General features: G+C 34.6%; 1 protein-coding gene across 1 annotated transcript in view; it reads left to right on the forward strand.

Annotated features, from left to right (window-relative positions):
• Positions 1–16,061, forward strand: part of EPHA5 (EPH receptor A5) — a gene marked incomplete at its 5' end in the record, with an annotated part of 293,683 nt that overhangs the window by 2,820 nt on the left and 274,802 nt on the right. Inside the window, one exon of the mRNA XM_006902399.1 lies at positions 1,762–2,097. Coding sequence (XP_006902461.1) covers positions 1,762–2,097 — 336 coding nt within the window. The remainder of the gene's footprint in view (positions 1–1,761; positions 2,098–16,061) is intronic.

Genomic DNA, 16,061 nt, shown 5'->3' on the forward strand with positions numbered 1-16,061 from the left:
TATTGCCTTTATTTAAAAATAACTCTTGGAGTGTGTAAGATTAAGTGTGAAAAATACCACAGGATAAAACAATAAATATAGTTAAGGTGGGTTTTAAACCTGCTTACTAAACTATTAAATACTAGAAATATTTTTATAACTTTTAGATTTTAGACTTCACAATCATAGCTTAATAAGTCCTAGGAATTAATAAGTATGTTGATATTATTAACTTATAAAGTTTAATTTTATATTTAAAGTATAATTTATTAATTTATAACTTTAATAAGAATATAGATAGTAATGCTAATCTTATATTTAAAAAGACAATATACTCCCAAATACCTTCATTTATGCTTATGAAATCATTCAGTTGCCATTATACTATATTTTATTCTCCTTTGGGAGAGATTTAATCATCTAGTCTCTAAGCAAATATATAGCTACTATCTCTGAGAGTATCAGACTGAAGTTTTAACACTATGTATATAAAAATCTAATATGATGGTTGATATTATCAATTTTAGTTCTCCAATGTTTTTAATTGTTATTTTCAAAAATAGTCATAATATATAAAATAGAATAGTATTATTCTTTCTCAGAAAAAAATTTTAAGCAATTCTAAATACAAGTTTCCTTCCTAAAATACTAGTGGAAATATTTGATGATAAAAGATGTTTCTGACATTAAAATAAATGTATTTAATGATTGCCACTTTCTATTAACATATAGATCAAAAGTAAGATGCCAAAGAAATATTTTAGGAAGTTAAGGAAGTTGCATAAGTGATGTTATTTATTTATGTAACTTAAAATGTATTACAATTTTCTGAAATGTTTGAATTAAATATATTCCCTCACCTTACTCTGGTAGGTTGTTGTAGACTGAAATTTGTTCTTATCTTTTAAGATCAATACACTTACTCTATTGCTTTTGAGGTTCATTTTATAATAATTTCCAGGTATTTAATAACTATTATAATATTAAGGAACTGTAAAAGTAAAATATTTATAACTACAGGTTGTATTGTTGATCAACTACTTAGAAGGTAGTACTTTCTTGACATATCAGAGTGTTTTCCAAATTCTGTAGGTGATTTGTCAGAGATATACCTAATCTGTCTTGGGATAATATAAGAACAAATTTTTTATCAACTATAGAATTTGTAATGAAGGGACATACTGAGAAATTTATTTTTACCGGTGCTTAGTCCTTCTTATTTATTTCCCATATTGCCTAGGCTGCAATCAATAAAAAGTAACCAAGTCAATCCTCAAGGAAAACCACTTGTCACTTAAATACATAATTTTTTTTCTCACATTATTTCTCCATGAATGACGTAAAACTACGGTAAAAAAAATCCTGTTAGTGCACTAGTGTTATAACAGAGATCTCTTGTGGCTTATTGGTGAGAAGCTGCACTGCAATTCCAAAGGGATGATTCAAATCCACAGCTACTTTACAGGAGAAGGCAGGGCAATCAACTCCTGTGTGGAAACCTGCTGAAGGTTCAGCTATGACTTGCTTCTGAGTTGGCATATAACAACAATAACAAGAACTTTGTTGGGACAATTCCATTATCAGTCACATAAATACCCCTATTGGCCTGATAAAATGTAAACATTTCTCAAATTTCAATAGAAGTTAATGGCTAATAGATCCCTGCTATTTAAAAATTTACTTTCAAATAATTCTTTCCCTTCAGACTAGGGAATTTGTGGATACAAGATACATAATTATATCATCTTAAAATATGTTTTTTTACTTTACTTTGCAAACCAGGACCCCCCTCAGCTCCTCGGAATGCCATCTCAAATGTAAATGAGACTAGTGTCTTTCTGGAATGGATTCCTCCTGCTGACACTGGTGGAAGGAAAGATGTGTCATATTATATTGCATGCAAGAAGTGCATCTCCCATGCAGGTGTTTGTGAGGAATGTGGCGGTCAAGTCAGGTACCTCCCCCGACAGATCGGCCTGAAAAACACCTCTGTCATGATGGTGGATCTGCTTGCTCACACAAACTATACCTTTGAGATTGAGGCAGTGAATGGAGTGTCCAGCTTGAGCCCAGGAATCCGGCAGTATGTGTCTGTAAATGTAACCACAAATCAAGCAGGTAAGTGTGGCGTCCAATCCAGTTAGGAATAGCTCTGTCAACTCTCTCCACAACTAAAGCCAAAGTTTAGTGCATTCTGTGAGAGAATTTTCCATTAGTCAGAACTTAAAATACCAAGTCTTCCTTGCACACATTTTCATGAGGGGGAAGAATACGCTTTTATATTTTAACAGAGTTTTCTTCATTATAAATTATTTCCGGATCAAACCATATAAGTAAAGCTTTTCATCTTATGTACTTTTCCAAATCTTAAAGCTCAAATTTGCCTTTACTGTGTTTTTGTTTTAGTTCTTTCTTTCTTTAAATTTAATTTTAAATTTCTTTCTTTAAAATTAATTTTGACATGTAATCAGATGGATTTTTTCCCCTTTATGTACTTAGGTTAAAATAATATTTTCTTATCATTTATATCATTTTGAAATCAATATAAGAATTTTTATTTGATGATTTATCAATATTAGAACAGTTATGAACTACTAGAGAATGAAATGGACTGTTATAATAACTGGGACAATAGGGTTTGGTGTGTCAGAATTAGTGAGACAGGCTCAGGACAGGGCAAGCTTCAGAGTTGCTGTACATAGTGTCACTATGTGTCATAGGAGACCTGACAGCACGTAACAACAAGAAGTGGAAAAAAGTTAATTTGCCAAACCAAAAGGAGGTGGTTCAAATCCACCATCTACTTTTATCACATACTGCCTATAGCCTCTGAAAAACCCATTAGAAGGTCACCTATGAGTCAATTGCAATGAGTTAGTTTATGAGTCACCATATGGCCATTAAAAGCTTATTTAAATTACATGTGGAGAATTTAGAATGGGAATAAGTGATATTTTTGAGTTTGAACCTACCAGCTGCTATTCAGGAGAAAGATGTGACAGTTTGATTCCATTAAGAAATCCTATGGGACAATTCCACTCTGTCCTAAGGATTGCTATGAGTCAAAAAGCAACTCAGTGACTCTGAGTTTGGTTTTATGTTTTAAGTGTTTGTATAGAGATTAGATCACAGTGACTTGCTTTGGTAAATATTTAAGCCTTGAAAAGCCTATGGATTATTTTCACTTTGTAACACATGGATTTGTCAAGAGTTGACGTACCCTCAATGGCATTTTTTTCCTCATTGCTTTGTTTACCAAGTTTGTATACATTGTGTTTCACACTATTTTTAATTCACATTGTATTTCATACAATCATTTTCATTCATTATATTTCACAAAATTAATCACCTTTAAATCTTTCCAATCATTACCCTGTCCTTTTACCCGGATCCTTCCTATTTCCTCCTCACTTTCCTCCACTCACCATACCATGGAAACTTTTGATTGTCCTGTTAAAGCTACAAATACATTTTCCAATCACTTGCTTTCTTATAAATCAACCTAAAGGGTTTCTCATCTAATAGAAATGAAACCAAAGAAAAAACATGACTGTATTATTAACTCAATTAACTGCTTGACAAGAAGTATTCTAAGTCTATGCATAATTATAGTGTTTTCTTTTCAAAAACAATAGTTAGCTGGAAGAGTAAGAGCAAAGATATTCACATTAATAGCTAAAATAAAGTTTTAATATTCCTATATCAAGGACTAATGCCTTCAATATGTATGAATTGAAACTCAACATCAAGAAAACAAAGATTCTCACCATTCGGCTGATTGGCAGCATCATGAGGGATGATGAAGAGATTGTGATTGTTGACAGCTTAATTTTGCCTAGCTCTACAGTCAACACTCTCAGTACCAGAAGAAAGGAAATTAAAAGACGAATTGCTTTATGGATGTCGGCTGTTAGAGATCTCTCCAAAGTACTGAAGAGCAACAATGTGAGGCTGGAGACTAAAGTGCACTTGATACAGGCCATGGTTTTTGCAATTACTTGCTATGCATCAGAGAGCTGGACAATGACTAGGGATGATAGAAAGAGAGTTGGTGCCCTTGAGCTGTGGTGCTGAAGAAGAGTATTGAATATATCATGGACTGGTAGGAGAACAAACAAGTTTGTCTTGGAGAGGGTGAAGCCAGGCTCATCCATGGAGACAAGGATTCTGAAGATCTGTCTAACATACTTTGGACTTGTGGCAAGGAGGAATCAGTCCTTGGAGAGAGACGTCATGATTGGGAGGGCAGAGGGACAGTGCAATTTGTCTTTTGATTTCCTGACTACTGGTGTTAATAGTGTCGATTATAGAGCTGAGCATGCTGTAATTGCTAACAACCTCAATCTTTTCTCCATCCAATATAGTGCTGCCAATTGGCCCAGTAATGAGGATTTTTGTCTTCTTTATGTTGAGCTTCAATTCATACTGAAGACTACAGTCCTTGACCTTTTGCAGCAAGTGCTTTAGTCTTCTTCAGTTTCAGCAAGCAAAGTTGTGTCATCTGCGTATCTTAGGTGGTTAGTGAATCTTCCTCTAATCTTGATGTCACACTCCTCCTCATAAAGCCCTGCTTCCTGAATGATCTGTTCTGCATACAGATTGAGAATGTACAGGAACAGGATGTATCCCTGACACATTTCTTTCCTGATTTTGAACCATGCAATGTTTCCTTGCTCTGTTCTGACGATTGCTTCTTGGTCCAAGTATAGGTTTTGTATAAGCATGATCAACTGTTCTGAGATTCCCATTTCCCTCAAGGTTAGCCACAAATTATTGTGATCCACACAGTCAAATGTCTTTGCATAGTCAATGAAACACAAGCATTCTTCTGGTACTCTCTGCTTTCTGCACAGATCCAACTGACATTGGCAATAATGGCCCTAGTGTCATTACCTCTTCTAAAGCCAGTCTGTATTTCTGGCAGTTCTCTGTCAATGTACTGTTCAAGTCTTTTCTGGATAATCTTTAGCAGGATTCGGCTAGTGTATGATATTACTTATATTGTTTGATAATTTCCACACTCTTTTTTTCAAATGGGAATAAATATGGATTTCTTCCTGTCAGTTGGCCGAATGCTTGTCCTCCAGATTTCTTGGCACAATTTGATGAGCACATGCAGGGCAGCATCTGTTTGCTGAAATAAATACATTGGTATTCCATCAATTCCTGGGGCTTTATTTTTTGCCAAGTCCTTCAGAGCAGCCTGTACTTCCTCCTTCATCACCATTGCCTCTTGCTCATATGTTGTTTCTTGAAATTCTTCTGTGTCAGCACATTCTTTTTGGTACAATGACTCTGTATACTCCTTCCATCTGCATTTAATGCTTTCCAAGTCATTAAATATTCTGCCCATAGCATCCTTAGGCATTGCAACTCGTGGCTTGAATTTATTCTGTAGATCTTTCAGCTTAAGAAATGTTGAGCCAGTTCGGGCCTTCCGATTTTCCTTCTCCAGCTCCTTGCCCATTTCATTATAATATTTTGCCTTGTCTTTCCAAGCAGCCCTTTGAAATCTTTTAGTCATCTCCTTAACTTCTTGATTTCTTCCTTTTGCTTTGATTTCTCAGTGCTCTAGTGAAGTATTCAGATTACATGAAATATTAGTAGATGTTTTGAATTTATGATTGACTTGAGAAGGGAATGCTATTGGTATCATGTTTCAGCCAATAAGATGAATTTGAATTGTTGCATATATCTACGAAATTAGATTACTATCTCTTGAAAATAAGATAAGGAATAATACATGCATTGAGCACGTTGCTTTTTCTATTTGCTATGTTCTTCCAATTTATAAGATAGAAGGATAACCCTATTAATATGAAAGCAGTAGACTCAATGAGAATCATTCAAAATCTGTAATTTCTTCTATTTTTTAATATGTTGTTTTTAGGTGCCTTTGAGTCAACTATTACTCATAATGACTCTATGTACAATTGCTCTGAACCCCGATCTATCTTGAACCAATCTCACTGTCTCTGACACACCTACCCTCATTACCCCAGGTATTTCTATCAATTCATTCTCATCTGGGGTCTTCCTCTCCTATGCTGTTCCTCCACTCTTCCAAGCTTGATATGCATCTCCAAAGATTGTTCCTTCCTGATACCCAAAGTATGTGAGACAAAAATCTCAAAATCTTCATTCTAAGGAACATCTTAATGTCATCCTCTCCTGGATAAACTTTTTAGTTAGCAGTCCACTATATGTTCAATACTCTTCTCAAGCACCACCATTCAGTAGCATCAATTCTTCTGTCATCCTTGGTCATTTTCCAGCTTTCTGATATTATGCTTGTAATGGTGAAGGGCAGCACAAGAGAAGAAGACCCTTAATGCCATGGACTGATTCTGTGACAAAGGTATTGGACTTAGGTGTGTCAGAGACAAAGAAGTTGGCCCAAGATAAAGCGAAGTTCAGAGTTGTTGTACATAGAGTCACAATGAGTTGCAACAACATGACAAGAACTTTTTTTATCCCTGAGAAATACAATGTATTCATATGTGCTACTTTTCTCAAGAGTTCTCCTGCATTATAGACTCACTAGAAGAAATAAATATTTTATTATATAAAAAATTTATATAAAAATTTTATATACATATCTAAATTTAAAAAATATTTAGTAAATATTATCTAGCTTCTTGTACCAGGAAAATAGTAGATTTAAGTATATTATTCTTTGCTTCTTGTGCAATACCCTTCATTCTTACTTGACTCTACGTTTTGGGAGTGCCATCAGTAATCTGTAAGATTACATTCTTCTTGTTGTTGTTATGTGCCGTTGAGTCACCTGCATTCTTATAGGGGAAAAAATCGTAGCTTTTTCAAACAACTTTGACAGATAATTCTCTGATTAATTCAACTTATAGGAAAAATAAACCCTAAAACAACATACAAACAAAAACTCCTTTCATTGCTGTAGAATGTGAACCGACTCTTACCTGATCCTCTAGCACATTCCCAAACTATACATTTCATGGTCAAAGATTGTCCGAGAATGGACATTGTCCCTGGTGCCTTCAAATCAAATAACTTTGTCATCATTATCATCAACAACTCATTGCTATCAAGTCAAAACTGATCCATAATGGATTTTCAGAGGCTGTAAATTGTACAATTTTTTTTCCTGCAAAATAGCTGATGGACTTTAACTACCTGTCTTCAGGTTGATAACACACCTCTTTACCTACAAGGCCAACAGAGTTCCTTGATAGCTAAGTAGTTGTTATTATATGAAGTTCAGTCCTGCCCTGTCCTAAGCCAGTATCACTAATTCTGACACACCAATCCCATTGTACCAGTCACTGTATCAATCCATCTCAACAGGGGTCTTCCTCTCCTGTACTGTACCTCCACCCTTCCAAGCACGATGTCCTTCTCCAAGGACCAATTTTGTCTGGCCATGTACCCTAAGTATGTGAGACAGAACTTAAAAATCCCAGCCTCCAAGGAGAGACTTTGCTTCACCTTCTCCAAGACAGACCGATTTGGGTTTTTGGCAGTCTATGGTATGTTCAAGACTCTTCTCCAACACTACAATTTTTCTGTCATCCTTAGTTGTTGTCCAGCTCTCTGATGCATAGCAAGTAATTGTGAAGACAATGGCCTAGCTTAGGCACATCTTAGTCTCTAGACTAGGGAGATTATATCTGCCAGATGATCAATCTTCTCCCATGTGATTAATAGACTTAGAAATCTACTGAAAAGCAGATATGAGTAGGTTCTGACTCCAGTGCAATGCATTGAGCTAGCACTGTTGAACTAGATGCAGGAAATATAGTTTATTTTTTTAAAAGGTTTGAGTAGTAAATATTTGTTCTAGTTGTCTTTGACTTTCTGACCTCTTCAGACTACAAAATTTGTTTCTTGCCTGGAGGCAAGATGTTAATATTCATACAATGGATCAAAGCATGGTTAACAGGAAAATCAAACATTTTTGTTCAGATAAGACATTTTGTTGGCTTTTATTTGTTGCTTTTCTCTAAATTTTCAGAGTATATTAGCTGGAAAATTTTTGCAAATCTGCCTGAAATATTCAAAAGAGAATTTGTCTCAGACTCTTACTTTACAAACAAATGAACTCTCAACTTCCATTCACATAAATTTATTAACTTCTAGTAGTTTCTAAAAAGCCTTAAATTTAATCCTAACATTCTAAAGATTTGTTGTATGCCAACATATAAAATATGGGTTTGGGGTTGTTGTTCCTTTTTAATGCCTGAATTTTTTTTAAAGTATTAAATTGGAGAAATTAATTTGTATCATAACTGGTTTGTAAGAAACCTTTTTTAACAGATTTAAATTTCTCTGTGGATCTAGGTTTTTGTCTGATAAGGAATTTGTTTCAAGTTTTTAATTGGCCAAAATTCTTCCTGGCATTGTCTATAATTCTGATATAATTATGTTTTCAGATAACAATTCATGTAGGAAATGTCCGGATTCAAAATTAGACCTAAAATTATTAGAATAAAAAAGTAACTTTGTTCAAGATATTTTGCTGTGTTTATATTTTACCCCATTAAGAACTAAAAATGATTACATAACCAAATCTGATCAGCCCATAAAATTAAATAATTATTTCCTGCAAGGAGAATGATTAAGTGATTAGTTTATGAATGACTATAGGGAATATATAAATTTTCCCCAACCATTATATCAGTATAGAGTAAAAAAATCTTGCTTTTGGAAGAATTTCAATTTCAATGTTACTTTTTACATATAGTCATCATGTCTAGTGAAAAAATTTTAAGGAAAAATTAGATTTAGACTTCTATGGAGATTATATTTCTAAAATGTTGTTATTAGTAAGTATTGAAGAGAGCTCTGGTGGTCTAGTGGGTTGAGAGTTGTATATATGCATTTATTTAGGGAAGACTGTATGTAATGATCTACATACCAATATATTCTAGGAACTATTAGGTAGTTAGGATATTAGGTGAATTTTGCAATCATTGAGAAAAATAGATTTACATATTTATTTTTGTTGTTATGTGATGTTGAGTTGCTTGTGACTCATAGTGATCCTATATACAACAGCTCTATCCTGTGCCAAGCTTATTGTTTCTGACACACCTGTCTCCTACTATCCCAGTCACTGAATCAATCCATCTCATTTGTTCTGCATATACATTGAAAAGGTGTGGAGACAGGATACATTCCTAATGTACACCCTTCCCAATTTTGAACCATGCAGTGTTTCTTTGTTCTGTTCTGATGACTGCCTCCTGGTACAACAATAGGTTTTGCATAAGCACAACCAAGTCTTGTGGGATTCCCATTCAACTCAGAGTTAGCCACAGTTTGTTGTGATTCACACAGCAGAGTATCTTTAGAAGATAATATTTCCAAGAGCAGTGCCCCAAACCATACCTTCATTGTCACTATCACTATCAAGCAGTTACTGGAAGACATTTGACTTTATTGCCATTACTCCTGGCTCTGCTATTATTGCTCCTCAAAGATCCCCAGCTTGATATATCATGAGTACTCCCATCATAAAATCTTTGTATTTGATTGTCATCCTCCTCAAGAAATATAAAAATACAGTATCATGAAAAAACTATTTTCTCAACTGAAATAAAGATACTATCCAAGAGATTATTGTCATTGAGTTTTCAGATTTTACTGCATTCTTGTTAAGATGTAAATGATAATTTATAAATTTATGTGAGTAAGAATGGTTGAAGAAATATCAATGCTTTTCTGGGGTAAAAATACAAATCTGTCTTAGAGAAAGTACAAACAAAGTGCTTGTCAGAGACAAGGATGTTGAAACGTTTTCTTAAATGATTTGGGCATGTTCTAAAGAGAAGCCAGTACTTGGGAAAAGGTGTCAATGCTGAGCAAGTCTGAGAGTGAGCAAAAGAGGTGAAGACCCTCAACAAGATCGATTGATACAGTGACTGTAAAGATGCACTGCAGCATGTTGGAGACTGTGACAATGGTATGTTGTTGTTACATTCCATCGGGTCCCCTCTGACTCACAGAGACTCTATGAACAATAGCTCCCAACCCTTCCCAATCTGTCTTCGATCTCTCCAATGCATAATAAGTCACACTTTAGTCTCTAGATTGTCATTTATGTTCAGCACTCTGACGAGATAGATCCATGACAGTGGATTTTTCTCATGCAATCCTTTTTGATTTCCTGATTGCTGTTGCCAACATTGTTGGCTGTGGAATCAAGCATGTTGAAATTGTTAACAATCTCAATCTCTTCTCCGTCTATAATGTTCCTGCCAATTGGTCGAGTAGTGAGAATCTTTGTTTTCTTGATGTTGGATAGGACATGGTTCAGTTCTATTATTAGTAATGTTGCTATGAGTCCTAGTTGACTTGAAGGCATATAGTAACATTTATATGGAAAACTTGGAAAAATAATATTTTTTTTTCAAATAGCTCACATCTTTCTGTCTTATCTTCTCTGTAATTTATACTCCTTATTTACCACATGTTTTATCTCAGTTGGCATGCAATCAACCATTTTCATGTAGATTTATAGATAAAAATCTCAATAATTATCTGAATCTTTCCCCCATACATGTATGTATGTATGTATGTATGTATGTATGTATGTGTGTATGTGTGTATTTTCATGCATTCATTTCTCTAAATATATGTTTATATGTAGTTTTAGAGAGATAATTCTCTATAAATCTTAAATTTCATGTGTTAATACACAATTATTAAACTATCAAGATGTTATAGTCCCTGGAGAAAGACATCAAGTTTGGTAAAGTAGAGGCTCAGTTAAAAATAGTTATATCTTCAATGAAATGAACAGATACAGAAGTGGCAGCAGTCAGCACAGAGGAGATTGTGAACATGATGCATACTAGTGCAGTATTTCGTTCTGTTGTACATAGAGTTGCTATGACTACAGTACCAAAATTTATTTTCACCAGCAGATAGGAAAAATAAGATTTTTATGAAAACTTTACTTCCTCAATAGGCCAACCTCAATCAATTTTTATCATATAGGATGTCTGTGTGTGTGTATATATAATCATAGTTAAAAATGAAATCCTATTTTAAATCAAATTGATGCCACTTTCCCCCTACAGTAAATATAAAATGTGTTTACTTGGTAATTAAATAAAAAAACACTACTCTTGAATAATTACTTATTTATAACAATTGCTGTAAAATTTCTAATAAAATAAAACTCTTGTATACCACATTGCAATAGCATCAAAAATAAACATAAACTAGCTGGATTTAAAGGCAGATAAACAAATATGGTCAGGTTAAAAGGATATACAAGACTATGCATACATAGACTTGTTAGTGATATTTCTTTATTTTTATTAGGATATGGGTTGACACAGTGACTGCAGCAATGGGCCTCAACTCTATCAGAAGTGATGAGGATGATGCACGATAGGATATACTTCAGATCTTTTGTTTCTATAGTCTCTATAAGTTGCACTTGACTTGATGGCATATAACAACTAACAACAATAACATTAATAAATGCCGTCAATATATAATGTATATTGCATTGCCAAAAGTTTGTAAAGTTCTACTTACAACTTCATAATAACAAAACATCATGAAATAAATGAGTTGCTCATCCTACATTTAAAGACCATAGTGCCAAAGGAGATTGAAGTCAATTGTCAGAATATATCCCACAGTGACTGTGTTCTACAATTTTGGTGAGTAATGCCAGGTCTTAAAAACTTTGAAAGTCAACTAATATAAAAGTATTGGTGGCTCCTATTCTGGAAAAAAGGGGGGGGGAAAGAAAAGCAAATAAATAAAAGCATTTCGTCTAATACACTATGTGATACTCATTTTTTATCAGAGGGAGATTCATCAATAACCTGCATTACACAGAAGACACAACTTTGCTTGCTGAAAATGAGGAGGACTTGAAGCACTTGAAGATGATCCAGGAGTGCAGCCTTCATTATGGATAACATTTTAATGTCAAGAAAACAAAGATTCTTCTTACCCCTGGACTGATAGGCAACATCATGATAAATAGAGAAGAGACTGGAAGTGTCAACAACTTCATATTAATTGAATCCACAATTAGATGTCTTGGTACCAGCAATCAGGAAATAAGGAAACACATTGCACTGGGAAAGTTTGCATTTAAGAAGCTCTCCAAATTACTGAGTGGTAATGATGTCAGTATGATCACTAAGGTGTACCTGATCCAGGCCATTTAGCAATCATTTGCTATACATGTTAGAGCTGGGCAATGAATAAGGATGATGGAAGAATTGACACCCGTGGATTACCAAAAGAATGAACAAATGTGTCTTGGAGATGTTGCAGCAAGAATACTCTTTGGAGTCAAAGAAGATGAAGCTTCACCTCACATACTTTGGACATATTGCTAGGAGGGACGAGTCCTTGGAAAGGCACTTGATGCTTGGAAGGGTAGAAGGTTGGTGAAAGGTAGGAAGATCCTTGAGCAGGTGGATTGACACAATGACTGCCACAGTGGACTCTAGTGTACAGAAAGTGTGAAGATGGCACAAGACAGGACAAGATTCCCCTCTGTTGTTCATTGGGTCACTATGATTCTTACTTGAATTGATAACACCTAACAACAACTAACAACAAAGCCAGAAATACTTGATGGTGGCTTTCTAGCATTGCTAACCAGTTTAAGGAAATAAATTTAAAAAAAAAAAAGTAGAAAGGGGAAAAATGTGTAACCAAACTGAAAGATGTGCAAATGTCCAGGAATACTGGTTTGATAGAGTGATGAAAGCTCTAAGCTGGTATTCCTTAGATACCCTTTGAAACCAGAACAAAACTCTCCTGGTGGCTCAACTTTCAGCCAAATCCTAGATAGGCCTACAAGGTTAACAGTAAATCAGGGAATATATACTCCTTGGTGTAATCAAACATAGAAGATCATGTTCATCTGGGATAAAACTCAAAAGACCAGAAAGGGTAATATGAAAAGATTCATGGAAAGGAGAGTCACAGGATTACAGTTGGAAATGTATTTTTCTACAGTATGATTATTGCAATGAATGTTAGAAAACAAAATATGTATGAAGAACTGAATAGAAAATTGCTTGCTTTGTAAACTTGCACTATATCTCAATAAAAATGTGTCCAATGTAATTTTAAATTCAATGGAAAATTAGGTATCTCATTTTACATTCTAACTTTTCAACCATAAGGAATATCCGACCCATGTTGTCAGCTGTAGTACAGTCCACATTCCATGGACTATAATCACTACTTCATGTATGTAACTCTGAAGCATCACCTTTTCTGAGTTTCCAATTTATCAACATTTTATATTAAGAAAATAACACAAATAATTATGGATTAAATGTAATCTAATTTTTTAAAAATGACAAGACAAAACTCTAAGACTTTTAGAACACATTTTCAGTAGTTTTTTCCTTTTTCAGCAGAAAGCACCTAATATAGCTTTATTATTTTATGAATAAAATTTCAAGATGAGATTATTCATTCTTACATATATAGACCAGTAAATCAAAATATGGAATAAGGATGTTGGTTCCAGTACTGCCTATAGCACTCACCACTAGCTATGTTATTTGAGTAAGTGCCATTAATATTCCACTGAATCCATTAATTCAATTGAAAAGTGAAAAATATAATAATATCCATATTACAGAAATATTTTGCCATGGGAAAGTCTGTGGTTAGAGACCTCTCTAAAGTACTGAAGAGCAACTATGTCACTTTGGAGACTAAGATGCGCCTGATACATGCCATGGTTTTGACAATCGCTTGCTCTGTATCAGAGAGCTGGACAATGACTAGGGATGATAAAGTAGAATTGATGCCTTAGAGCTCTGGTGCTGGAGAAGAGTATTGGATATACCATGGATTGCTAAGAAAACAAACAGGTTCATCCTGGAGAGGGTTAAACTAGTCTGCTCCTTGGAGACAAGGATTCTGAAGCTTTGTCTGACACAATTTGGACATGTTGCAAGGAGGGACCAATCCTTGGAGAGGGACATCATGATTGGGAGGGTGGAGGGACAGCACAGGGAAAGAGGACTCTCTGATACAGTGACTGGGGTAATGGGGGTAGGTGTGTCAGAGACAGTGATATTGTCACAGGATAGGGCAGGGTTTAAGGCTTTTATACATAGGGTTGCTATGAGTCTCAAGTGACTCGACAGCACATAACAATAATAACAAATTAATTACTTAAATAGAACAAATCATGTAATTCTTAGGGTAATATTAAATAATTGGTGGCCTAGTGATAAGCTATGTTGACAAGTGGTTCCAATCCCTTGGCTGCTCTAAAGGAGAGGGTTAAGCAGTCTCCTTTTGTGTGATTTTGTGTGGTTCACTGCCTCTGAAAACCCACTGGAGAGTCAGGTATGGGTTGGTTCCTACTTGATGGCATGCAACAACAACAATACAATTAATTTGACTGAAGACTTCTCTATTAGTATCTAAATTCTCTAGGAATACCTGAATTCTCTATGAAGATCTAAAACGGTTCTATAAAGGGATTTTGTTTACCAACTATACCAATAAATGGCAGCAAACCATATTTTTAAGTAGTCATATGCTAATATACTAAAGAATTGCCTATATGTGCTTATTGAAGTTATCCTGAATTATTATATAATATATTAAATGGATGATTCAGGACACTGTTCATGCACCCCTTCTTTCCCCAACACAAGCATTTACGCATAGAAAGAAAAACAGTGAGGCAGAAAGACACAATGAGACAAGAGAGGACCAAGTAATGCTGATGCAGTGTCTATTTTATAAACATTAATTATACATGGAGTAGTTCTCCTTTGGTCTAGTAGGTAAACAGTTGTGCTGCCTACTTTAAGGCCTTTGGTCCAAATGAGCTAACTACTCCATGGGCTAAAGATGGGAATCTCCTTCTGTGCAATTTATAGTCTCTGAAAACCTGCTAAAAAGTAAGTTATGAGTAAGTCCCCACTCAACGTAAAAACAGCAACAACAGGGCTCCTATTTATAGTCTTTATTTCTGCTTTAAGGAAATGATTATAGTAATCAATCAGATTAATCTGATAATACCTTTTCCAAAGCTCGTCACAAAATTCATGTGACAGTTTGATTTTACAACAACTTTTTTGTTTATATGCTGCTTTGCCTCTCTAATCTTTTCAACTGCAAGTCATAAACACTGCTCTTTTGTATAAATTTTCTTTGCATACTGATTCCCTATTCAGTAGAGGCATCATCAATATTCCATTTCCTGGGTGAACCATCAAAATTATTGTGACTTAACTCAGAATCAGGGCAGCTCAAATATTGCACTATTCAATCATTTGTCTCACTGCCATAGAGGCTATGAACTTACTTGTGTAATGATATGCATATTATGAATTGATATGCATAGAATATAAATTTGTTTAAAACCTTACTCGAAAATACTGTTGCTCTTTATTACTAAACCACTGTAATACAGTTTTGGAAACTATTCCCAATGGTCTTGACTCCTTTAAACCTTGATGTAATGTGTAGATGTCATAAAATAGTGAACCTACAGAGCAAAAAACAACAGTACAAAATGATGTTTAAATTCACCATTTGATTAAATCCTCTATTTCATTCAAAATGAAGTTTATTAAGAATAATGGAATTCTCTTCTGTACAATCTATTGAAATAATTTGTTCTCTTTTCCTTGTGATTGATTGTCAGGTATTCAAACACTAAATATATAATATCTACTGTATTGTACTCAGTAGATAGTTTTCGATGAAAAAAAGTAAGTGAAGCCATTCTTTATCCTTAGATGACTACTTTTATCTTCCCATTTTTTTTAACACTGAAGAATTAAAAACTGCTGATTACAGGAATTAATTGCATTTAGATGTTAACCACAGTGCTATAGTATCAAACCCATAATTTTTAGATGAAAGCAGATTGATTAGCTGGCTGTGTAATAACTTTTTATTTCTATCTTTCACCTCCTTTATCTGATGTCGATGACTACATAGAGATTTACTTACATTCACATTGTTGTTGTTGCTGTTATGTGCCGTCGAGTTGTTTCCGACTCATAGCGACCCTATGCACAACAGCCCTAAACCCTGCTCTATCCTGCGCCAACCGCACCGCCTCTGATACCCCCTTCCCG

This window comes from Elephantulus edwardii, unplaced genomic scaffold (genome assembly GCF_000299155.1).
Source record: "Elephantulus edwardii isolate Elephantulus edwardi_28Jun2011 unplaced genomic scaffold, EleEdw1.0 scaffold00406, whole genome shotgun sequence".
Taxonomy (NCBI): domain Eukaryota; kingdom Metazoa; phylum Chordata; class Mammalia; order Macroscelidea; family Macroscelididae; genus Elephantulus; species Elephantulus edwardii.